The following is a 26,447-nucleotide window of genomic DNA, read 5'->3' on the forward strand; positions in this document are numbered from 1 at the left end:
TGGCAGTATGATGATGCAGAGGAGATAGTGAATTACTGACAGTACATATAACTAACGTCCCGAGGAAGACCACAGCTTTAATGAGTCAGCCTCCAGTGTCTTGTCTGTTTATCTACTAAACAAAGACTAAATGTCTGAAAGCGTGCTTCACTTAATGATAATCTGAGGCCATTCATCAGGTTCACTGTCCTTTCATTCCATGTTCAGCCAAATAGGTGACACAAGCTTTACTTGATTTTTCTGTGACTTAAATAAAAGTGTCCATTGGCTCTGCTGCAAACTACAATACATCATCCCCACTGAGCTCATTGATTATAATGCTCTTTATCCGGGGGCTCGCTGCCAGTTGGCACAGTCACCAGAAAGGAACAAGAAAGTTGTTTTCAGTGTAGGAAATGGAAATGGCTTAACCCCACTAATAGATTACGGCTTTAGATCAACAAAGATGCTGTCAGCAGGATATTTGATGGACTTTCACACTGAACAGGATTTCTGTGAACAGCAGGAGACTGTGGAGGATTGGAGGAAGCAGAGAAGTTATGAAATGACATGACTGGCAGAATCCTCTCTTCACGCAGAAAAAGCAAACACACAACGTCTGCAGTAATATTAGAAGTGAGTTTATTAATCACAAATTGAGTGGTACTAAAAAAAAAAAAAAAAGAATAAAACAAAAAAACAAAACAACCCCAGCAGGCCCTTAATGGACATTCTACTCTGTGTGAGTTTGGTTCAGAGAATCATGTTTTCATACATGGACCAGTCCTCAGTCAATAATAATTCAACAGAGCTGTTACACACAACACTTTGGAAACCATCGTCTAGTGTGATGCAAATATAATCTCTATCCCAACATCTAACCAGATCAGGACTGTCTGTGGGGTAAATGTCGCTGCTGCACATCACTTCCTGTTTGCTGTCTGTGCTCGACACTTTGCATGAACTCTGGTTTATAAAATGCTTATAATGCCTGAATCATTACAGCTGTATTACAGCTGCAGGACACTTTTATCAATACTGATGTTTAACTTTGTGTTCATTTCTGAAAGCAGTGGCACAGTCGTGGGTTTCAAAATAAAATTCCACACACTATCGGTGTTATAAATGAAAAACGTAACCCCAATTCAAACCTGTTATAAACCAGAGCTCATATAAACATCCCTGCTTTGGGTATGCATCTTTTTCTTTTGCCTAATAGTGCCATGTGTCTTTACCAAAAATAATTCCCACTATATTTAGGCACTAATATATTTCTATGTCTACTTCAACATGTCTACAACTTCAAATCTATGAAAAAAAAAGCTATTTACAAATTTGCAGATATGTAAAGAAGGGGGGTGGAAATTTGCGGTGACATCATTCCTCTCAAACGCCATGCTTATGGATAAATGAAAGCAAAACGTGAAGCGTGACAGCACTGTAGACATGTAGAGGCGGGGGAGAGACTACTGTAAAGGCAGAAGGCACTTAAGAGGAATGAGATTTGTAGAAATGAGGAGGAGGAACTTATGCACCTGCGACTGTATTTCACTATAGACTGTGGTATACCTGCAACTGGATTCATTTTTCAACTTAACTGGGTTTATTAGTACAATAGCACATTTTTTCTTGGTTCCTTAATGCAACATGTTCACTTGGAAAAAAAAGACTGAGCAGTGTTGACAACTTCCTATGTGCAAATGTTGGGCAGATCGTCTCTACCATGACTGATAGTCAGTTAACATTTTACCACACTCCAGTATAAAACATTCATAACAGTGGAGCGAGAGATTCATACCAGCTGCATGGGACTTCCATGACTACTGATGCATACTGTGATTGTTTTATGAGGTTGGGGCTCAAAAAGATGACGAGAAGAAGCCAGAAATAACAGAAGTTTGAAGGAGCGAGCAGTTTGGTCTGTATCACTTTTCAAAAAGGTCGAATGATGAGTGAATTTTTTCCATGCTGCCGTTCTGAAGCTCATCTTTACATGTTATGAATGAGATGATAAAATGTTCCTTTTTCTCAGCCTTACAAATGGAAAGAGTTTCATATCGCCTCAAATAGGATTTTTTTTTTTTTTTTACATTGTCCACCACTTTACATAATCTTGAGAGAGAGAAAAGAATCTATATACAATCAGTACAACTGTTAACCCTCCAGACCCCAGCTGTGTGTTACTGGAGCTTCAGTCAAACCTAAAATCATTTTTCTTTCCAAACAAAGTCTTAGTCACAACTAAACATGTTAGAGATGTTAGACCAATTAATCCAGTCCAATTAGTTAAGTTAGTAAAAACAGTTTGTAAACAAATTGAACATCAGCAAATATCAACCAGGACTGATGTAAAAGGTAACGTCTACCTGACTGTGTATCTGCTGTGGAGCATTTACACTGATGCTGGTTTCAGTAATTATAGCTTTAAAATAGGCCACTCAGTAGTTTAAATAACCTGGTCCTGATAACAGGCTTTAAATGTCACTCAGTAACAAACAGGTCTGTGCTCAGTGTATCAGATTGTCCAATTGGTTTCTATTTAGAATTCAAACAGAGGCTTTTACTCTGTGGGATTCGTTGGTACCATGTGTTCAACTTGTCACATATTTCCTCTGGTTTTGTTTGGGTCTGGAAGGTTAACCTGCAAACCCTGCATAATTATTATTATTGGTATTATTCTCATTATTATTACTATAGTGTATGTGTGACAGCAAAACTCTATCCTGGACAGTAAGTTCAATATATACAAGATCAACAGCAAGCATAGAAGGACACTTAAAATCAAGAAAACGCAGCACTGATTGTGGACAGTGTTTCACAGCATTTGACTGGCACTCTTCAAAGCCTCTTACTAAGACTATCTACAAACATCAACATGGAAGTCTCTCGCAACACAAACTGGATTTTCCCAGCGCAGAAATTAAATATGTAAGACCGCCGATCAAGAACCACATCTTGATATGCTAATATGAGTCATTTCTCATTTGTCTTTTTTTTTCTAATTGCAGAAGTGTAAATGCTTACAGCTTGATGCAAAGTGGTTAAAGTATGACATATTTTTATCCACAACCAAATAAAAATAATAATAATAAAAAAAAACATGTTAGTATTTTACAAATATTTAAAAAAGTAAACCTTTATCTATAGGCATTTTAAAATATATTCCATCAAAAATAGTCTGACAAATTTCAACAGTAGAAAAGAAATGTTATACATATGACAAAAGGTTTGAAGCGAACAGTTTACATTAGAAATGTGCCATGATTGACTGACTGTGGAGGAGAGAGGGACGCCTCCTTTTCCACCTGGCAGAACAAAGAAATCTGTCCCTCTCTCCACCTCCATTAATTTTTAAAACCATGCAATAACTGTAAAGAAAGAACTCCGCAATTTAGCAAAAGAATTCAGCAGGTGGAGATAGAGGTTGACCTGTTCACCTCCATCCCTGCGTGTGTAATAGTTTTTTACATGTTGTTGTCCTGTGAAATCATGTCACCTTTGGCAAACTTGAGTAGTTGGATTTTGGTCATGCTGAGAGCTGAGAGCATGAACTGTGGCGGCTCCGTGGTCAGACAGCATGGAGCGCAGCCCCACACGTCACGCTGTTCACTCAGCACGATGCCCCTCGTCTTCCTCCCCCTTGTCAGATCACAAATGACGACTTGTGTCGGAAATCCCCCTGCAGAGGACACACAGCCGAACAGGAGCAAAGTGTAAGACTTCATCACGTCACGGAAGTGGTTCAACATTATTACAGATACAGCGTTTTACTTCACTTTCCTCCTGAACGTAAAAATGTTCATTTTGTAGTTTGGCAGGAACTTGGAGCTCTTTCTGTTCTTTCTACAAAACAGGAATCAGGAATAGAACAATGTAAGCACCGAAGTAAGTGATGAGCCAACACTGACGCAGACCAGAGATGGACCAGAGTCTTAGTCCTATTGTAAGTCTGTGGGCTAAGATTGATTTGATTTCATCATAAACAACACACAAATCAGACATTTGTCCAAATATTAAAACAGAAGGATGAAACCAAAACAAAAGACACAGGATCGATCCAACACAAGAGCTGGACATGCAAACACTAAAAATATAAACACAAAGTGCTGGAGGTCCTGATAACAATAATAACAATAATAAATAATGCTGCATTACAGACTTGAGTTAAGTTTCAGATCATTATTGTAGCACTTTTTAACTATACAAACAGTACATCTGTATGTATATACATACATATTTATAAATATCATAAACAAACCTCTCTTTTAAAGCTTAAGAGTCATCCTAAAGAGTCATCCTTTTGACTGGTACTGTATGTGTAGTATTGGACCTACAGTGTGTTCACACACCTGTAAATAGTCTTCTGGCTATTTAGGAATTTACAGGCTGCATATGACCTGCTGCTAAATACTGCACCCTGTTACAAACTGAAGTAAAGTGTATTGTTTATTTATAAAAATATGTGATCAGACCCGTAGCTGCTTAGAAACACAATGACATGCCCTGTCATTTACACGAGGACAGTAAGAAACATTTTTTTCTATTAAAAATGTTGATGGGTGATGAGCTAACCACAAAGTTAGCAGATATAGGTATGGACCTTTATCTTGACTCCACTACAGGCAACATTAATAAATCTGGTTTGAATAAGTTTACAATAAAAACAAAATAGATTCAGTCAAATCCAAATTCAGTTCAAGTCTATTCTCTACTTGCCATGTACTCAGTTTCTTGACTAACCATGTTTTCAACGTCAAACACAGATTTTGAACTAACATCATCATATAGAGCCTGTGTGTGGCTCATTAAAGGAGCATACAGGTGGTTTTCCACCATTACGCCTGTTAACTGTAATTTATATTTATATACTTTGTATTACTGCTGACGCCTTCAATTCTAAAATAAGCTTTAAAACCTTTTTATAGTATCATTTATAAATTCCACAGCCATCCATCTACAAACCTCATCTTCCGTCCTGACGTAGTCCACCCCATCTCCTTTAGCTGGAACTTTGTAACTGAAGGACACAAAACACATCATGTTTAATGGATGACAGTTTAGAGGGGGACACATGTATGTGTTGATCATTTGAACAGAAGGAGCCTTGATGTCTTACTTGTTCCCTGTCTGTTTTTGGCTGGAGAAGTAGCCTCGCTTGTACGCACAGCAGATCCCCACTGTTATGCACAGGAGCACTACGACCACCACCAGCACCCCCAGTATGATCCCTGCAATGTCAATATCATCTGTGGAGCCCAAGAGAGAACGTAGAAATCAAACTCTGACATTTGGTTAACCTGATGTTAAAAGACATCTTCAGTCATAGTGTTTAGGTCAGTGACACAACATCCACTCAGCCCTGATTATCTAGTTTATCATCACATGGGACCATTTATTCATAAGGTCATTGTATCTGTGACACACTTACACACTTCCATCTTCTGTGGTTGACACTCAGAGTATCCTGCATCGTTCTTCGCTCGGCAGAAATAATCCCCTGCATCTTCTTTTCTGACTGCGTTGAACTTCTGCTCGGGAGGAAGCACAGACCGAATAAATCTGATGAATGTCAACTGATACTGTCAGTGTTTGTTTAATCAACAGCTGTTTATGAACATTTTTACATATTCATATTAGATTATTACTAAATATATTACAATTTGTATGAATTGTATTTTACAATAAATAAAATCAGTGTAAAGCCACAGAGGCTCAATACTGGTCCTGTTACTGTGAGTAGAGACAGAGTGATATTCAGAACACATTTACATACAGCATTACTTACAGGAGACAAAATATAAGTGGACTTTTAATTGAACAGAATCAGACTTAGTTTCTGTTCCTGATAAAATAGTGAATAAATTAAAACTGTCAGATTCAGTACACACTGTATACAGCCTAACTATACACAGGATGCAAAAACGAACTCTGTGAGTCTTTCAGGCAACATACCAGAGCAGCTTGTGATGCTATATTACATTAGCTTTTTAAAAACTACACAGAACAATGGGTACTCTGTTTCTCTGAGTAATGACATTCAAACTCACTGCACTCACTGTTATGCGCTGTCATTTAAAACAGGATTTAAAACAGATTTCTAAAATATTCAAATGAATGAATCTGTTGTTGTTGATTTTGTCATTTCATTTCCTTTCCTCCCTCCTTATTTATGTGTATATACAATAATGTATAAGAAAGTGTAGCTTTTTAATATGTTTTTTGTTCTTTCAAAAATATTTGTGAATATTTTCAAACTGCAGAAATAATGCAGAATAATGCAAATAATACATTTTGGTCTCTTGCAACAAAGAAATGGTTATTAACATAAATAATGACAACTAATCTAATAGAAAATAATAATTATGTTTTTTACAAATTCCACTCTGCATCAGCTGGTGGTCATTTTTCTTCACATGGGAGGAGCAGAGCCGAGCGATCACTGAGTTATCTATGATCAGTCTAAAAATAACAGTACAGGAGAAAAAAACATCCCCTAAACCTCATCACGACTTGTTAGAAATTCACACAAAGACCAGCTCTGTAGTCTGCTGTAACATCTCAGAGGCCAGCGTGAAGGCTGGACTCTGACAGCAGAGAGTTGCAGGCGCGCCGCTGAGCAGGTCGAGCCGTGCTGGAGAGCAGGCGAGAATTGAGGAATGTGCAAACGAGGACAGCAGATTCCCCTCGTGGCTCAAGCCCTCTCGCACCATCAACTGTCTCCCCAAAATATCCGCCCCCACCCCTGGGCGTCAGGCCACCGTCCCTGCTGCCCCACCCTTGCCGCTCATGCGTGTCCTTGTCCAAAGACATGCGCACACATACTAACCAGAGTTCCTGTTTCTGCGTTGAGCATGTATGAGGAGTTGAAGAACTTGAGGCTGGTCTTTGGGTCGTCGGGAATCTCCTCCCTGTTCTTGAACCACTGGTACTGAGACTTGGGGAAGCCCTCCTCCTCCACGCAGGTCAGCTCAGCTGACTTCCCAAAAGGCACCGATTTCGGGACACTGCATTTTGGCACCACCGGCTTCACTGCGATGACACAAAACAAATGATCATAGTCACTGTTCTGAGTCTTCCTGGGGAGCGTTACAGTTCTGGTATTCAGAGAGCATCACTCTTTCATCACACTGCTCGGCCTATCATTGACTCTGATGCTTTAAAAAACAATGTCACCCTGACCCTGTATGGTTCACTGGACTGCCTGCATTGACACGACTGGATGGGTACATGATTTTTGACCTGTGCCAAAAAACGCCACCAAAACACGCGCCTGCTTTCTTTAGAACTGCAATTCAGAGCAGATGCTGTTTCAGAGGTTTCCTCTTATAGCCCTGAACACGCCTTTGCAGCTGGGCAGGTCTGGTCATAACGCATCCTCGTATGTATGCCAAAGGGTTGGTGCGACCTACAGCACGGTTTCATCTTACAGCATCTAAAGTGTGATTCACTGAGTGAGGTCTCTCTTCTAAGGGCACAATAAGAGCTTGTTTTCTGCATCTACAAGAACCTTTATCATATTTTAATGCCATGGCTTTGACTCTACATACAACATAGGCCTAAAACACACACACACACACACACACACACACACACACACACACACACACACACACACACACACCGTACATACACACACACACATATTAACTGGCGATGCAGGTAAATCAGAGTACCTCTTACAACAAGGTCAATCACAATCTCATCAAAGGACCTCTGGTCATCAGCGGCTGTGACCTCACAACGATATTTTGCTGTGTCTGATCTTGTGGCGTTGGTGATCAGTAATGTGGCAGGTTCTCTGATCACCGCTCTGTTCTCGAGGTCACCTGAAGAAACAACAAGGTCAGTAATACATGTAGAAGAGACTGACATGTGATTTGTATGTGCAGCTGATACATTACCTGAGATCTTCTTGTCGAAGTAGACATAACTCGGTCCTTCATTTGTTATCTTCTTCCACTCGATTCTGGGATTGGTTGTAGAAATGGACTCAATCAAACATGACAACTCGATTTCTGCCAGACAGGGGAAAGGTGTGAGCCATGACAAGAAATTCATTCAAGATTAGTGTGAAAAAGACAAAGTGTTTTTGCATTATTTTTGTGGGGAATGTGTTCATTAGCTCTTACTGTCAAACTCATCGGTCCACGGTGAGTTGTCATTTGTTCTCAGTACCACTGCCAACACACTTAAGTAGCCTACAAAACAAGAGAGAGGAGGCGACACAACATGAGACTCTCCAGAGCATAAATTCTCATGATACACTGATGATCTCATGCTATATGCACAATACCAACTGATGTCCTCTGATGTGCTGTGCTTGTTTTAATACCCTCCTTGGGGGTGTTTGTACCCCATTCACTCGTCTTTAATTTCACAAATTTATGTGAACACAAATGTCAGTCTCTCATCAGTGCAGATCTTAACATCGTAGTCTTGTTCTGTTAGTGTCCATTTTTAGTTGTTGGTCTAACCATTGTGTGTGTGTGTGTGATGAGGGTGGGGGTGCTGTTTCTATGCACAGTGGATAATTGCGCAGGGAGGCATGTGCCCTTTTCAGGGCAAGCTCACCATGCCAGTAGTTCAACCGCCTGCCGAGCCCTTCTCTCTCTCTCTCTGTCTCTTTCTCCCTCCCTCTCCCTCCCTCCCTTTCTCACCCTCCTTCTCTTTCTCTCTTTCTCTGGGCCTGATGCTGTTGCCCATGTGGGACTAATGGTGCAAAAGCACCCTGGAAAGATCTGTGTTGGTATGCAGTGGAGGGATAGGGCCTTGGGAGGGGGCACTGCTGAATCATCCTGACAGCCTATGGTCCACAAACAAATCCATACAAAGTCACTTCCACATGAATGTTAACTAGGGAACAGACTCATGACAGACTCACTTCCACAGACAGAAAACGATGGTCTGGCTTTCGGTTTCAGGATCACTCACTGAAAATCTGTGCAGTGCTTAATCTCCATTTCTACAACCTCTGCTGTCCTGACTGAGTCTTCAAAATAAAAGGAGTACCAGGTAATTATGATACAACAATTATGATACTACTGTCCTTATTTCTTTACTGAACATGCACACTTTTATTTTCAAACTTCTAACATTTGGCTTGCAGCAGACAGGCCACTCAAGTCAAGATATATCCACTGTATATAAAGGGATTGTAACATCCAGGTTCTTGTGGACTAAGCTTCAAACAGTTAAATGGTGTCACCACCACAATCAGAGGGCGATGTGTTGGCTTATTAATATGCCAACATATCATGGATTGATTACTGAAAGGGCCTAGCAGGGACAGACCCAAGGCCCCTGGACCAGAGCCTCTGAACACAAAGATGCTAAATGCATATTATTATTATTATTATTATTATTGAAAAGTCAATCAAATGACTACAGAGACAATAAAAAAACAAAAAGAGACGCAAAACAACTAAGAGACAAAAAAGAACAATAGGAGATAACAAATGACCACAAAATGAAAAAAAAATGACAACAATAAAACAAAGAAGAGATACAAAGTGATTAAAAGGAGGTACAAAAGATCTAGTCTGGTACACCATTCAAAGGTTTCTCAAAAACTGCCCCTGAATGGTGCATACAGTATGTGTGTACAATATGTGGGGGTGGTGTGCTACTAATTAGTGGTGGAAGTGGTGTTGGTGCCTCTCATTCAAAGAAACAGGGATAACCTGACCTCCACCAACTGTCATCTGGGCCCACAGCGGTGTCTAGGGTCACCTGCTAAAGCAGACGGGCTAAGCTGATTAGCCCACAGTCTTTCTGCAGATCATGACAAGACGACAGCTTGTTTTTAGCTGCTGCTGATAGTAATAACACTGCATGGAGGTCAAAAGTAGGTCACAATTGCATCTGACAATAAGAACCACAAGATATAAGTAAGTTTAGTGTTTGTTTGGACTGTAGATAGCTGCTCTTGTATTTACAGACTTCAGTAAATCTGCAGAGCCAGGCCTCACTCATGTGCTCATCATGTTCAATTTTAAATGAAACCAGAGATGCAATTTTTTCCAGACGACACCCGAACTGCTGGCGACAAATAACATGGACGAAGACAGCCCTTCAGTTAGAAAGCATTGTTTCATGCAGCCATCTATACAAACAGCTTCCCTGCTGAAAAGTCCGGGAGCAAGTCTCTGGATCCAGACCAGTGCTTCTCTGTGGCTGACCCTGACCTCCCAGAGGACTAAACAAACAAATAAATAAAAAGATATTTTCCCTATAGGGATCACAAGTGTTGTAGTGTCATATTTGAAGCTACTTACAGCTCAGCAGTACAACAGCTGAGGCCGACAGTGACATGTGAAGCAATTTTAGCTTTGCATCTCCAGGAGTAATTTATTCTGCGCTGAGCTACGGCAGCAGAGACAACAAAGTTTGGTCCCAAGTGGATAAAGTTAAGTTTTGCTGCACTAAATGAAAAAGAAAAAAAAAAACAGCAGTGTTGTCTGAGTGAGAACTTTGACAAAAAATTGCAGAGGAGTGAGGAGGAGAATTTGCATTTCTTTTCAGGTATATGACGGTGAAAACAGTTACTTATTAACTGATAACTGACGCCACAGGATCGAAGCCTGTCACCTTCTTAGCTTCCTCTCCACGGTGCTGTGTGCTGAAAAGCACACACAGTTCTGGCAGAGTTAAAAGCTGTGTGCAGAGGAGAAATGCTCTTTGCTTCTTGAGCTGCAGCTACACTTTAGTACAAATGTGAACCATCCTCTAATGAAAAGTGACTGAGTGATAATCTTTTCTTTATACTGAAAGGTAAGAATACAACTGGCTCCATGTTTACCTACTCTTCAGTGAAAATCCTGTCAGTTCACTTAATTCACACACGTACAAATATGCTATTTTTACTGCTTCTGACAAAAGCTTGTGTATGTGAGGCACATCAGTGCTTACTTGTCGGTTTAAGTTTCAAATGTACTGCATGTACTGTGTAACTTAATACCAAATCTAACTAGGCCAAGAGTCCAAAATATCAGAATATGTTGTGCTGAAATAGAATCTAAAACTGACAATAAATTATTCCAGGTGATTAATTTTGTTCTGTGACTTTCCATTAAATGCAGCACTAAGTTTTGTGTTTGGTCCAACAGAGCTAACGGAGTTTTCCCCTGTCCCTGTGCTCCTTCTTAATTCCAAGAGTATTAGTGCAGATTAGGTGCCTAAGTGAGCTTGACGTAGAGATAAAAAGCTTGAGAGGTCTGCCATGGAAACAGCTGTGCAGGAAAGAAATGAAACCCCCACTAAAAAAAGCGGCCAGTGAGGTTCATCTGTACTTTACCTCAAGCTAATAAACAGGAAGAGCAGAGCAGTAATGAGCTCTGAAATAAAATAATCATGTTCATCACTGTTACAGAAAAAATACTTTTTGTTTGTAGTGAAGCACTGAATGCTACACAATGTTACAGTGACAGACTGTATATTTTTACACTGTTTAAAATCTGAACTGCTTTGAGTTCTCTCCTCCTAACTAACACTCGGGCTTCACTCATTCATGGAACTAATTTTACAACACAATTTATATTATCGTGTAACTTCATTTTGTTCCCCTCTGTTTTATGTGTTTTTATTTTGTTTTAATTGCTGTTTCCATTCCACTTTTTTTCTTTCTGTTAAACACTTTGTAACTTTGTTAAGTTTATTATTAATAATATTATTACAAGTAGTCGATTAATTGATTATGCAAACAAAAGCAAATTAATCGACAGCTGTTCTTATAAATAAGTAATTGTTTAGGAATTGTTTCAAGAATAAATGCAACATGTGCTTGTTCCACCTTCTTAAACGTGAGTATCTGCTGTTTCTTCTGATATGTATCATTATCTGTTGTTTGGACTTTGGGCTCTGGGAGATTAAGATAAACATTTTTCATGATTTCGTGACATAAATCAAACAATTAATCAATTAACTAAGACAATAACTAGCAGATTAATCAATTCATGAAAACAACAGTTAGCTGCAGTCTTTCAAGCAGTCTTTCAAGCAGTCTTTCATTGATTTCAATTCTGAAAGTGTGAACTTTGCAACAACCAAACACAAAAGGTACAACTTTGGGCGTTCATGATAAAACCAATGGCTTCCTAAATATTTCAACAATCCATTTAACAACTGCTTTCCCCTGGGTTTCCTTTCAGCAAAGGTTGGATATTTTTCCAACTGGGAAACAACAAGAAACAGCTGGACCGTCCAGTGAGTATCTGAGCTCGGTGAAAGCTCGGGAAGTGCTGACTGTGTGTTATGAGAGCAGTGTTTCCCATCTCTCCTCCAGTCCGTCTGACACATCCTTCCCTGATCATGTCCCACTCATCCTGTCTGCGTTCTTGTCTCCTTGAATAGCCTCAGAGGTCTGACCCTCATCTCCTGTACCAATGGGGCCAGTGATAACTACATGTATTACTTTTATTAATATGTCTCACACACTAGAGCCAAGCAGTGCATCAGTGGGTCTGTGTGTAGGATGTGTGTGATGAAGATTATTAGCTTTTACACCATGCAGGTGCTCAGTGACCTACATATTTCATGATTTTCTTTTCTCTGTTTTTCCTTCTTGGCTGGACACAGCTGTGAGATCTGGCAATCTGCAAATCTGCATCAAAGTTTTTTTTTAATCTTCCTCGCTGCCCCCATGATGGGTGTAGGGTTTTCTCTGTAATCTTAGTGTAATGCCCTCATAAACCCCTCAGGTTTTACATCGCTGAATAATACAATAAGCACAGAGAGCTGGGTATTTCTTGATGCGTGCACTGTGTAATGAATCCCTCCTTTTTTCCATTGTTCCCCCTGGGAGACCGCACTTGTTTCCCGTACTGCTGCTCGGTGAATCCAGAGAGGTGAGGCTGGTATCATAAATAGAAAGGTTCAATTAAGCAACCGGTGATATTCCCTGTGGAACATCTTTGCCTCATGCCTGTGGAGGATATTCCCACGCCCTTTGGAAGCTCAGACATCAAAGTACACACACTCAATTTCACTAACTATCAAATAGTTGCTGTTTGGAAACTCTTCACGTATCCGAATGCTGCTTGAGTTGCACAGAGCCTTTGAGCCGAGTAAACAATGTGTTGACATGGATGACCATGAGGCTGCTAATATTCTTTTACTATATTTTTTATGAATTATTCTATTCATTCTGAATTGCTTAATTCATCAAGTGCAGAGTAGAAAATTAATTTTCTTCCCTTGTCCAAGAGAAATCTGACATCTGCTCCCTGACCGGCCTGTCATATCAGAAACCTCTCTGCCTTCCAAATGTATTTTTCTATATAGACATGACAAGAACATACTGTGTGTCACATGGTTTCTGTCCTACATTAAAGACATCAAAAAGCAGCAGCAGCTTTAACACCTTTCCACAGGCAATGTAGAATGAGCATGTGCATCCAAACACACGTGTAGAGCCAGGCACATGAATATGAGAACATACAGTACACGCAGCTAATGTTACATGAATAACATGGCCTAGATACCCCATGATACGTATTCAGCAACATGTTTCCAATTTAAACTTAGGCAAACAAGCAAACCAAGGAAGCAAACAATGACAAGGCTGGTGAGGAGCGAGAGCACGCTCTGTCACTGAGCTGAGGGGGACTTGACCGGGCCCACCAGTTCATCATTCTCCAATTATCCCACAAGTACATAAACACATCACCCTGTGCTGCTTGTTCGCTCAACTGCCTTTGAATAAAGGAAGAGAAGGAAAAAAAAAAGAAAATGAGAAACATGTTGATCATCACATCAAAAGCTGAGCAAAGTCAACAGGAAAACACCCAGCAAGCAAATAAACAGGTAATTAGCAATGTAAATGTGTGAGACTCACAATAATCTAATGAAGAGTACTCACAAAACCACAAGTCCACAACAAGATCCAGACCTGCCAATGTTCAGGTTATTGCTTTTTATTTTTCTGTGACAATCTGATTTGTTTCTATTGACTGACATTTAACACATTACTGTAACTGCTCTATGGTTATATAAACAGCCAGTTTTCACAATAGTGTGTACACAACTAATACACAGAGCGTAGGTTACCATAGTTACTTTAGCCACAGTTTAACTTCTCTGCTCAAGATGCACAACTAAAAAAGCATATTGGACATTTTCTGACTCCTGTTGGGCTACAATAGGACCAGGTCTCTTGTCTCTTTACAAATATGAGAGTGTATGATCTTCAGTTTAATACAGGGCTGCAACTAACTAAATATTTTTATTATTTCACACCCAATCAGATTGTTTTGTCAATTTATCAATTTATGGCCTAAGTCCATAAAAATGTCTGAATATAGTGAAAATTGTGTCCAAGGTGACAAGTTTCTTCATTTGTCTTGTACGAAATTCAAGTTCACTGTTAATGTATCTACAGTGAATGTACTTCACCATGTATGGTATTAATTATAATAATACATGTAGAGTTATTAACAACAACAAACACAAACTATCATGTGCTCTTGAACAAAAACAAACATGGGTGGCAGCCAGCAGCTTGTACTGTTTATATGCAGCAACATTTGTGCTGGAAAGGCCAAAAAAGAGGAAAAAGCTCAGAGTTTGGGTGAGATCCTGGATGGAGAGGCATGTAGGACTGCAGAGCCTTCAGAGGGAAATGGAGCCGAGTGTAAAATGACTTCAGGTTAGGTGAAGCTGTTTATTTACCAGTGTGTCATCATGAGTCGCTGATGTCAGCTGCAAATATCAAACATGTTTAGAAAAAAGTCACTGACTGACTGGATCTAAGACTTTAGATTAGAAACTTTACATATCGTACACTACAGTGAATTCAGAAAGTTTTCAGACCCCCTTCAATTTATTTTTCAAATTCATTTCAGAATTTTCCAAATTTATTAAAAAGGAAAATCTGAAGTATCGCATTCACATAAGTATTCAGATACTATATGACACTGTAAATTTAGCTCAGGTTCCTCCCACTTCATTTGATCATCTTTGAGATGTTTCTGCACCTGTAGTAAATTCAGCTGAGTGGACATAATTTGGAAAGGCACACACCTATGGCCTATGTATATGACCTATATATATAAGGTCTCACAGGTGACAATGCATATCAGAGCAAAACCAAGCCATGAGGAGGAAGGAGCTGCCTGCAGAGCTCAGAGACAGGACTGTGTCGCGGTGGGGTCTGAACATTTTCTGAATGCACTGTGTATGATCTTATCTGCAGATTGTCAGCACCAACTGACCCAGACTGGAACTTGGTCCTGTCAGTCGTCACACCCAAATCAGATTTATAATTGGCTCAAAAGTTGTAATGTGTATCCCTTTCGGTTCATCTCTTCTTTAATGTTTTCAGATACATATTGCACAATTAACACGCCCAACAATAATTAGGAATAATTGGATATTTACGCAAAATTTCTGAGTTCTAAAATGCAGAAGGAGTTTGACACAAGTATGGAACTAACACACTTATTTAATGACCTTAGATTATTAGATCACTCCCGTAAATAAAGCCCTATAAATGACTACGTGACTCTGTCCTTTAGGAAGCCCAGATAGCTGGATAAAGACCTGCCCTTCACAACTCATGCTGTGTTAAGAGGTTGCCAGGTCTCCTGTGGGGTTTCACTTGTGCATCCCCTTAAGGAGTCTCCGCTGGAATTTTTCCCCTGAAAGCAAACAGAGGTGCTTTTAAAGGGTGTAAATGTTTATGTTCTCATACAAACTAGGTTACTGTTTTTGGCAGCACACACACAACAGCTAAGTTGCACAAAAGTTCAACGTGAGCCCTGAGCAGTCTCCGGTCAAGCCAGGATAGAGAGGGTGATTTCCAGAGTGTTTTAAGGGAAAAGTGTTGAAAGGAACAAAATGTGCTGTGAGATTTAGAGAGTTGTGTCACAGTGATGTCATCTTGAGGACAACTGAATTTAAAGTAAAAAAAATAAATAAATAACTACAGCCTATAATCACTGGGGATTGTTGTTTTACACAGAGACATTAAAATGGTGATTCAGCAAAAAACACTTGCATTACAATCAAGTGTCTGGTATAGTCTCTATCTGAAATCTTTAAGTGAAATATCTTGTCAAACCAAGTTACAAACAAACTAATATGATAGTGAATCCCTGGGGAAACGGTCCTTTAATGATAGATCTTTAAATCTTGTACTATAACACTGAGGCGCTGACTGGAGGCAAGTGTAAAGTTGAACAGCGTATTGCTGAAGCGCTCTCATGTCTTGCATGCTTTACCCCGAGGAGATGCTAATTTCCATTTGATAAAAGTCTATGATGTCAGCTGGGACACAAAGCCTGACAAATTAATTCATAAGAGCATCACATATTACCATAAGCTTCTTTCTGAGAGACGATTACAGCTCGATCTGAGACAAAGCATGCTCTGGTGCTCCAGTTCCCATAGCAATATTGCTAGTGATATTTCCATAGTAACTGGATTCTCTTTCTGTCTTATTTGCTGTCCCCCCCCCCCCCCCACCCCCCGCTGGTGACCAGAGCCAGACAGGATCCCACCTGTTTTGGTAGCTGTGGGAGAAAGTGACTGAGCAGACCTCAGAAGTCTTCTTCCACGAAAATAGTAACCTCTTGACATGATGACAATGAGGGGGAGGTTTTAGGGCTGAGTGGGCAGGGAAGATGACCCCAGGTTGTATTGTCACAGCTGTGGTCGTCCCACAGTGTCAGACCAGGCTCTCCCCAGCCCCACGTGTATATTCAACTTTCTTCTTCCCACTCACACCTACTATTACCTCTGTGGTGTTGGTGTGTTATGAGAGCTCTGTAGACTCTGTAGACATGGACATTTCAGATTACCACAGAGGAACTATTCATGAGATAACATGAAACATACTTCGATTTGTGCATGAGTAATCTCTTTGTTTGATCGACTGGGGAAATCAGGAGAGAAACAATTTTTCATTACAGACTGAAGCATTCAACAACAGACTTTTGTTGCTCTGAGCTTGAGCTGAACCACAAATTTATCTAAGCCACAAGCATGAGGCATTTTTTTCCCTTCTTCTTCTGCTGTCGTCTTGTTAGTAGTCTACATTCACTTCATCTGTTACATGACTAAAAGATCCTGCGGGAGAGCTGTCAATCTGAGTGGCAAACATAGGCATTTCCTATGCATCTCTACATATGCATAGGAAAACGCATATGTAGAGAGGTTGAAACAAAGATAAAGCAAACTGCATCAGACGATCCTCAGCTGCTGAGCAAATGTCACCACGTTTGAGCTCATGAATGGCTGAACCCGGAGCATGTCACTGAAGGAGCAGCAAACTTCAAGTGTATGTAAAATATGTAGCTATATTAAATCTACATATAAATGTATCACATGCTGATCAGGGCTTGAGTGGTCCACTAACTTCATGGTTTGCTACATACAGCACGTTTGTATGTGGGTCATAGTTTGATGTGGGTCCTGTAAGAATAGGAGAGCTCACGGCTTCATGAGTTGAATGGTAAACATACATCACTTTACAAACTACTGGTCATTTAATAGGATTATTAAATGATAATCTTAAAGGAGGTTTAAGAAGAAATACACATTCACTTTCCGGTGGAGAGTTAGATGAGATGACTGGCCCCGCTGTCATGTCTCTACGCTAAATATAAGGCCACAGCCAGGGAAACAGATAGTCTGACTCTGCCTACCAGCACCTTAAAGCTCACTAATGAACAAGTTATACATGTTTAAACTGTTTCCCTGGTTATACTCCGCAATATACTACGCAAAGCTCACTGGCTGCTCAGACATTAGACATTAGGTTGGTATTGATCTATTCATCTACTGTATATGCACAATGTCCTAAAATGTTGAATGATTCCTTTAACTAAAAGTGCAGTCTCCAGCATGTTGGATGTCAGAGTCTCTCATCCTGTGGCCCTGCAGAATTATAATTTTCAGAGATGAAATTGGTCAGGCTAAGGTTGTGTTCAGAATGCTAAGTGGTCATTATACACTCAGCTTTAATGAGCACAGGAGAAAATTAAAGAGATGAAGATGAACAGCAGGAAGAGTAAGACATGTGCATATGTACACAGTAAGAGCACCTGGGTATGGATGAAAAAGTTTTTTGAACACAATAAGCACAATAAGGCTGCATAGAAATAAAATTATGTGAAAAGACTCCCAGTTGAACTAAGTCATCCTGTTTACATGTTTATCCTGAACTCAGGGTAATGTCCCAGACAGGTTTTTTTTTTCCACCAACCCTTCTCCCCTTGGTAGATAAACTCATTCTGTCTGACCAAAAGTTGTATCCTGGTATCAGGAGTTAATTCAAATGCAAGCTATCTTTTCCAGGGATACTCAAACGGTTCAGCTCTCCCCACAAGGCCTCCTTATGTATTCATTTATTCTGCATTTACATATGAGGCTGCTGTAGGCCCTGATCTGTGAGCCCGGTAGGGCCAGGGCCACCCATGTGCCTTACTGCTGGTGAGCCCTCTGATCTCGGCAGGGTCAAAGACTCGGCCTGAGCCAATGAGAGGATGGAGGGTAGTGGAGGAGCCGATGGTGTCACTGAATGCCTGGGAACCTGTCACTTTGTGTCAGTGTTAGCGTCTACATCTGGCCTGCTCTCACTCTGACCTCAAGCTAAGTACGACTAGCTCACAGGACTGGACCACAGAGTAGGAAAAGCAACTTTTAATCTTCCACCTTAGACGCAGTTCCACTTGCCACGATGCCAGTCACTGCATTGAGCCATCACTTCACATCAGAGGACTCCATACTCCCTTAATGGCTGTTTAGCAAACATACACATCTGAAAATACTCTTATATTACATCTATTTCTCATTTAGACTTTTGATTCAACAAGAACAGGAAACTGCACAAACATCATCTTTAAGACTTAAAGATGATGTTAAGTTGTGCAGTACAAGGAGGTGTACTTTGATGTTAAAAATGTATATGACGTAATAAAAATATTATTTTCCTGTCACCTCCTTGAACATCACCAAATTATGAGATGATGAATTCTTTTTCATTTAATTTAGCCATATTCGCTGCCGACAAATATAACAATAAATACATGTATTAACAGCATTAATGTGCTTAATGTAACCCAGCAAACACATTAATTTATATCAGTCATAAAGCAAATGGGTCATATGTGTCAGGCTATATAATAGACTGAAAAGGACTGCAGAGTATCTTCCCCACAATGACAGACAACGGGGCATAAAATCATCTTTATGTATTATACACTATTATGTAATCATAATTCATTTAAGCCATTTATTATTATATCACATGCTGCAATAAAACTCATAGCGCACAGTCCAACTGCATATAAATGTTATACTTTACCAACAGTTTCAAATATACAATTGGTGAGCAAACACCTTCTAAACTCAGGGCTTTTGTTGGTCCTCACAAGCTGTCAAAGTTGTTCTCCACAATAAGGCATTCAGAAAGAGCTGATATCCACTGAATGATCTTCAAAGATAACATTACTCATTCATCAAGTCATGTGAAGCATCTCGGCCCTCAGATAATCAGATCCTGGCTGCTGTATAAAAATAGTGCTGTTGTTTGGTATCACACTGCCTCTTCACATGGTCCCAGCAGCCATGCATGCCAATGGAGACCTTTGTTTTGTGACACAGTTTCAGGCTGTAGGAGTGAATGAATGCTTAATTAAACAGACCAATAGTCTGTGGGTATTGTGACTGAGGACACAATAACCATCAAACACACAATGTGGAAATGCAGACCTTAGTCTATTGACTAAAAATCGAGTCATGAGATCCTCATGGAAAACATGATACACCACAGAGTTATATTTGAGATGCAGTGTAATCTCTGCTGAAAGACTGTGCCCCCACCTCCTGCTCTCCGAATGTGAATTATTACCAACATGATGTCTGTCAACTGTGCAACGATATTCATTTTGTCATAAAATTATAAAAAATTAAACATCACTAAAAAGTCCAGTGGTGCCTTCACAATTATTTTGTAGACACACTTACTGCATAATTTGATTATATTTTAAATATTAAAAATTATACTTGCAACATTAATACAAAACCTAAAACAAGAACAAGTGCTGGGAGTGTAATAACAAACCTACAAGAGGTGACAAGACACATTTCTGATTCAGTCTTAAAACTTAAGCTGCAATTTCGCGATGGTGTGGACAATCACAGGTAATATCCTGCGAACAGGTTAGCATTCAAATGCCCAGTCTCTGTTTATAAGTGGCTGTCAGCACCAGCCACAGCCCCCGCAGTCTGCTAATTGGGTTCCCCCCAGGTAAGAAGTGTAAGCAGCGGTAACTCTCCCTCACCTTCCACAGGCACCCAGAGAATCCTTGACCATACTTGATGATGAAATAATTGGCTCCTCATTTTTCTAGCCTAGGTTCAACCTCTTGAGGGAGACAGTGAGAACGCCTTGTCAAAACAGATCGAAGAATAAGGCCAAGAGGGTGAGCCGGCCTCCCCTGGCGCAGCATCTCTGTTATGCGAACAATCTGACATGCTACACATGTTGGATGTCCAGATGAATTGGGGAGCGCCATGGTGTCAGCTTAAAGGAGCTCTAACAGGAAGGTTGGTTGGGGGTGGGGGTGGGTGGGGGGGCTAATTCAACTCACTGCAACAGTTTTTTGGGCTATAGTAAGAGTAAAATCCCATGCTTGAATTTGAGCTGCTACCACAGAAATCTGTGTTAAATCGCACCACACTCAGTGCCAGAATTAGCTCCTCACCACACTCTGCACAGATGGCATCAGCGGCACTCATTGCAAATGCTTCACATTCTAGTCCAGGCTGCCTGACCCCTTCCTTAATCCTAATTAGGAATGCAATTTCCATGCAGGCCTTTTTGAAACATGATGAAAATAAACATTTGCATGGCTACAGCACTGGCTTATGGGCTGTATTTCATGATTCTGGGAGTCCAGTGATTGTGACGCCATTTTAAACTGATCACTGGAGCAGGGTTTTATAAAGGACCACTGCTACTGTGCACTAACCTATATCCTCCCTGCTAGTCAACAATGAACTGGTCAGATAATAATGCATGGTGGTAAATCCCTGGATAACATTCTGCTGCCTGTCTCCTCTACCACACACACCAGAACCTCCCCCACCCGATGCACGTACACACACAGACACACACACACATGTTCGATCCTCAATAGAAATATTCACTCACACCCATTAGCATGACACAAAGGATTAACCAATAATTCCTCTACAACATATAAAGATATGGACACACTCACATCTGCAGATATCAGGCTAATCTGGCTGCTGGGATATTAACATGGCTGTTTTTTGACCAGCCAGCAGTTCCTTTACCTAATAATGCCCTATTTGGCCGGCACACTGACAGAGAGATATGGGGGGCAGCTGAGCCACTCTGCCACAGCCTGCAGAGATAAGCGCTCATTGTTGAGGTCGTGGACGGTGAGCGTAGCTGACCACGATGAGCTAAGGCTCAACTGACAACTGAACAATAACAAAACACCACACAGCAGAGACATGTTGACTTAACAGGTCCAAAAGGTTTAATCTGCCTCACTTCCTGCATGCTCCAAGGATGCCCACTGTGGGCTAAAAAGAGCTGAACTGAAAGGGTGTTTTTGGTGATGCAGCCTTTAGGGACACACCATCTTTGTACACAACTCTGCTAACTTTATTTTTTTCATTTTATTTCATTTCGTGCACACATCTACAGCATGGGCAGGAGTTCAGTGTTTTTTAATGCCTCTGCACTGGGAGTTGTCACATCGGGGCTCATTGTGATGAAATGACACTAACCAACTAAGCATGAATGCCAACAGACAAATGTAACAGTGCATTAAACACACAAAACAAGAGTGGAGCCAAATGCACTCATGTCTTGGACTGTGTAGCTTCACATTTGTGGCACTCAGGAGCATAATGTGTGAGATGGCAGCAGGAAGCTTATAAAGTCTTCATAATAGAGCTTCCCAGCAGCGTCCAGCTCAATCATCAAGATGCTATCAGCTCTCAAACAGCAGGCCCAGGACAAAGGCCAGTATCTCTAAAGTCTCCTCTTATGACAGTGGCTCCCTACAGCTTGGTCTATTAATTGGCCTTTGTTTTCACTCTGGAACAAAAACCATGTTGTTTAGGGGAGAGGCCTGGATACTGGTGGTTAGATTAACATGATGTTTTCTCTGTTTACTAATGGACACAATAACTTCTGAAAGTCTTTCTCTCACAGTTTACTGGCTTTAAAATGGCTCAAAATTTCACAACACTTCACATGATTTTTGTTTTTTCAGCGGATGACTCATAACTAACCTGTTTATGTTCTACAAGTCATCCACATGCCATTTGAGTTAACTGTTTTCCACAAACTCTAGGCTGCACAGAGAGTCTCCAGCACTAGAAGCTGATTTACAGTATATAGTATAAAGTGAGGCGTCTAAATCCCAAACTAAATACACAGACCCTATTTCAGGAAATACAATAAAAAGGAGAGTTTTAGAGAAGTGTATCTGATTGTTGATTACACTTAATATCTTCAGTGCCAGACAGAAGGGTGTGCCTGCTGACTTTGTGAGAAAAAAAAAGCTGAAGTCAATCTGCATGGTCAGGCAGAGTCCAGGGTCAAACAGAATACTGCTGCAAAGATTTACTCTTAGACAAAGATTTCCTTTAAACGAGCCTCTCGCAAATTATGGCAACTGGCCTGCATGTTGTATAATGCTGTGGGAAGCAATTCTGACTGTTTCATTGTTCCTTAGTAAGCACTAATGTGAAGTACATGAGGAGGAGTGCAGAATGTGAGGTCGCCAAAAGTGTTTGAGTATGTGGGGACGACTGGTCACAGGTGACCTGAGCTTTGACAGGCAGCCATGGTGGAAGGGACTGGGGGTCACTTGATGACACATGTTTTCAACACAAGACTTTAAATGGAGAAAGTAAAGGGCATGATCATGTACAACAAAAGACACAACTTTCTCCTGTGTGTTTGTTCGGGAGCTCCTCTGGAAAGCTGTCTCTAGTTGATGTACAAACTTGGAGGAATATGTACATTAGACAACAAGCAATTAGTTATTGTCCTGAGCATTTAAACCACAAAGAGGTTGTTGTTTGTTTCAATCTCTGACATACAGTAATCTAATTAAAAGGGTGGAGATGCCTGCTCTCATAAACCATATCCTGAAACCAGATTTCCAAATTCCATTTGTCAGACACATAACTGGGAATAAATCATGACTGATTCACTTCCAGAGATTGTTGCTTATGCACGCTATGAGTCTACCATATTAAAAAAAAAACAAAAAACTAAAATAAATATTGAGACATCAAAGTTTACAGTTCTCAAACAAGAATTTGCCAACAAGCAGCCCCCTCAGACAACAAATGTGCATTAAGACATACTCTAGACTCAAATAGTTTACACAGCCTGGCTGAGCTGCAGAACCAGGAATGTTACTTGTACAACAGCTGGGGAGGGAAACCATCTGAGGCTCCTGCTGCTGACCCCCCTCCTGAAGCCACACTGCCATCACCTGCTCCGGGAGGAATCCTTGACGGGTTTCCGTGGGAAATACCAGACAAAGGCATCAGACGGCCAAACAACCGACCGTTTCATGCCACCCATTTTGTTTCCAGGCTGTTACGTGACCTGTGCCACCATGTGTACAGTCACACAGGAAGTAAAGGTGTGCTGTGCACAGTTACAGTGCAGCCTACTGGTCCGGGAAACAATGGCTAAGTTCCAAAGAGCTTTCATGGTAAGAATAGCAGACAACTGGCGACCTTAGTCACCCGCTGTCTCTGCTTGCGCCAAACATATCTGCTCTGTGGCATTCTGTGTGCTATGGCATACATGCACTCCTCTATTCAATATTAGATTCATTACACACAAAACTTTGTCTGTCATAACAATCAAAACAAAGCTAAATGTAACACAAATAATGAGAAAAGATTATTTCAGTCTAAGTTTTTTCTCCACAGCCATGAATCCAAGAATGTTTAAAAGAAGATTATGAAGAACTCTGGTGTTTTCAATTTAAATACAAAAACAAAAACCTGGACACATCTGGGGCTTGAACCAGCAAGGAAATTCAAACCCTGTGGAGTTCATCATGTCTTACTTTTGACTGCCCAAATGATACAGATATCACTACTTTACATGCAACATAAATATGTATTGATTCAGCTGTGTGTAGGAAAAACAAATTGTTAATTCAGTACAAGCTAACATTAGCCACAGTGAGCAGAATACACCCTGAAGCCACACAGCTGGCCACACACGTCGATAGATGTTGATAATGTGGTTAAAGGTATGTTGTGGTGTTGTGACGTTGGACGACCAAAATTCATTGTTGGGGCAACATCTAATGCTGACGTTAATTTGACATAGAATAGTAACGACAGTTGACGTTGATATTTTGTTGGTTTTAAGTTGTGGTGTCAAGTAACCAAAATCCAATGTTTCATACTAATGCCATCTTGACATATGAAATACATACATTACAAAAAATTCTGGTCATGAGCAAAAAAACATCATCTGTGAAACATCACAATGTCAATTAACCAACACTGAGTTTTGATGTTAACCTGATTTTTATTTAAAAAATTTAGCATCTGTCCAATGTCACAGTTGTTCTTTGATGCCCAGTGCCTGCTGGGTATTCCATCAATTAGAGACTCACGTCACTAGTCAGCCTTTGCTTTAGGAATATCTAGAAAGAAAATTCAACAAAGCAGTAGAACTAAATCCAGAACTACTCCACTGCTCAGCAGGCCCAGCCCTGACAAGCCACGACCACCAGTGATTAGTAAACACCAGGCTCAGTCTGCTTAAATATATCAGTCTCAACACTGAAAGCAAAACAGTATAATAGAGCAGGCAGAAGTGCTTATCAGAGTCCCATTCATAATAATTGTTATACTCAGATGTGACTGGGACCTTTAAGTTGAATACCAGCACATCACAGCAGGGCTCATCCCTGACCACAGAACTAAGCTTCTCACTGTGCAGGGTTACCACGCTAACAATTGCCCCAAAGCTGCCCACAGATGTGAGCACTGATGATCTTGAGTGTTGATGATCTGAGATAACACTGTACAGTCACTCAGTTCTGCATGAGTGACTCTCTGCAAGGGAAGGGAAGGATGGAGGGGTGGGGAAGGGGTGAGCGGGGGATTCATTACACCGAGCACTGGCTGGACGGAGGCTGCTCAGAGGCACTCGTCAGCACGGAGATACAGAATCCCCCTGAAAGTGTGGTTGAAAGCTCATAAAACCATAAGATCATTGTTCTAGCTCAGACCAGATTTGGGCCAGAATGAATGTCAGTGAGTGAGCTGCAGGTTCAACTTTGGGGTGGAGTGCGGGTGTAGAGGTTGGTGGCCTGTTGTATGTTTTTCTACTTGTTCACCTCTCCCAAGAAACACACACATACTCTCAGGCCTTGTGTATGCACCATAAACTTTACCCCTGCCGACTAAATGGCTTTTGTTCTCGTGTTTTCTGGTGTTGTTTTTTTATTTTCTCTATAAATTATTTGTTGACTCTTTGCTTTTGTATGTTGAATATTTTAGGAACTGCACATCTGCGCTCTCTGTATTCTTGAGTTCAAGACAGTAACTCTGAGACGTGTCTTTGTTTTTAGATTTGAGCAAGAAGAGAAGCAGACGGAAACTTATCAAGAAAACAGTCAAACACCTGAAGAACAAGGTGCAATTTCATCTTAGCAATGTCCATTTTCAAAGTGTAAAGGCTATCTTGTGTAGGGGCTCCATGAAGGTCATTCAAGTGGTTTTGAAGTTTCAACTAAGATTACATAGTTACAAGCTCATCTGCTGATATCTTTTATCTCTCAGGCCACTATACTTAAAGTGGAACGAATTGACAGGTTGTGGCTAATGAAGGCACCAGGTTTTGATAATGAAGACAAATGAAAAAAGGTATCTCTGCTTTTTGTATTTTGATCTTTTTTTTTTCTTAACTGTCCATAACAAGCCTGATGCTGTTAAAAGAGTGCAATGCTAAACTTGTGGAGTAGTTTTTTAACATTTAAATTTGATCAGGTATAAACTGGTACTTTAAATACAGTAGTTTCAAGCCTGTTCGTGAAAATATCTCTATCTGCAATCATGGCTTGAGTTTTACGTCTTGGAAAATCCCTTATAATAAGGCCATGTGATAATTGTGGCCCTTCCTCACAATGTTACCTTTTAAGGTCTGATAATGACCATTGTATAAACATGTTAATTTGACTTTGGAGTGGGAGCAGTCTTGTGAAAGGAAATGGCACAGTAGATAACATGGTCATTTCGGGAATGACTCTGCTCTCTTAGAGGATACAAGGTTTAATTTTGACAAACTGACAATTTAGTTTAATTACGACCTTAATGGAAAAAAAATCAGGAAATCCCTGTACACAGATGGGCTGTGGAATATTCACTGACTCATCCTGTTTTGACTCACTTTACTCCCCACTTCTTATTTTCCATCATTTAGTCCACATCAGTACAGAGGA

General features: G+C 40.4%; 1 protein-coding gene across 2 annotated transcripts in view; it reads right to left on the minus strand.

The window, feature by feature from the left end:
- Positions 1-604: 604 nt before the first annotated feature.
- LOC139607688 (junctional adhesion molecule 3B-like) overlaps positions 605-26,447 on the minus strand; it is a 34,609-nt gene continuing 8,766 nt past the window's right edge. The window contains exons 2-9 of one of the 2 annotated variants that reach the window (XM_071460789.1): positions 8,109-8,177; positions 7,881-7,994; positions 7,653-7,805; positions 6,806-7,008; positions 5,408-5,507; positions 5,096-5,225; positions 4,942-4,996; positions 605-3,658 (exon numbers count right to left, since the gene is read on the minus strand). In XM_071460789.1, the coding sequence (XP_071316890.1) occupies positions 3,623-3,658; positions 4,942-4,996; positions 5,096-5,225; positions 5,408-5,507; positions 6,806-7,008; positions 7,653-7,805; positions 7,881-7,994; positions 8,109-8,177 (860 nt within the window). In that variant the 3' untranslated portion in view covers positions 605-3,622. Of the gene's footprint in view, positions 3,659-3,690; positions 3,823-4,941; positions 4,997-5,095; positions 5,226-5,407; positions 5,508-6,805; positions 7,009-7,652; positions 7,806-7,880; positions 7,995-8,108; positions 8,178-26,447 lie in introns of those variants that run through there. The other variant, XM_071460788.1, reaches the window with a different exon arrangement.

The sequence above is a fragment of the Trachinotus anak genome, unplaced genomic scaffold (genome assembly GCF_046630095.1).
Source record: "Trachinotus anak isolate AG129_WGS33_773 ecotype Australia unplaced genomic scaffold, CSIRO_AGI_Tana_v1 ptg000024l, whole genome shotgun sequence".
Taxonomy (NCBI): domain Eukaryota; kingdom Metazoa; phylum Chordata; class Actinopteri; order Carangiformes; family Carangidae; genus Trachinotus; species Trachinotus anak.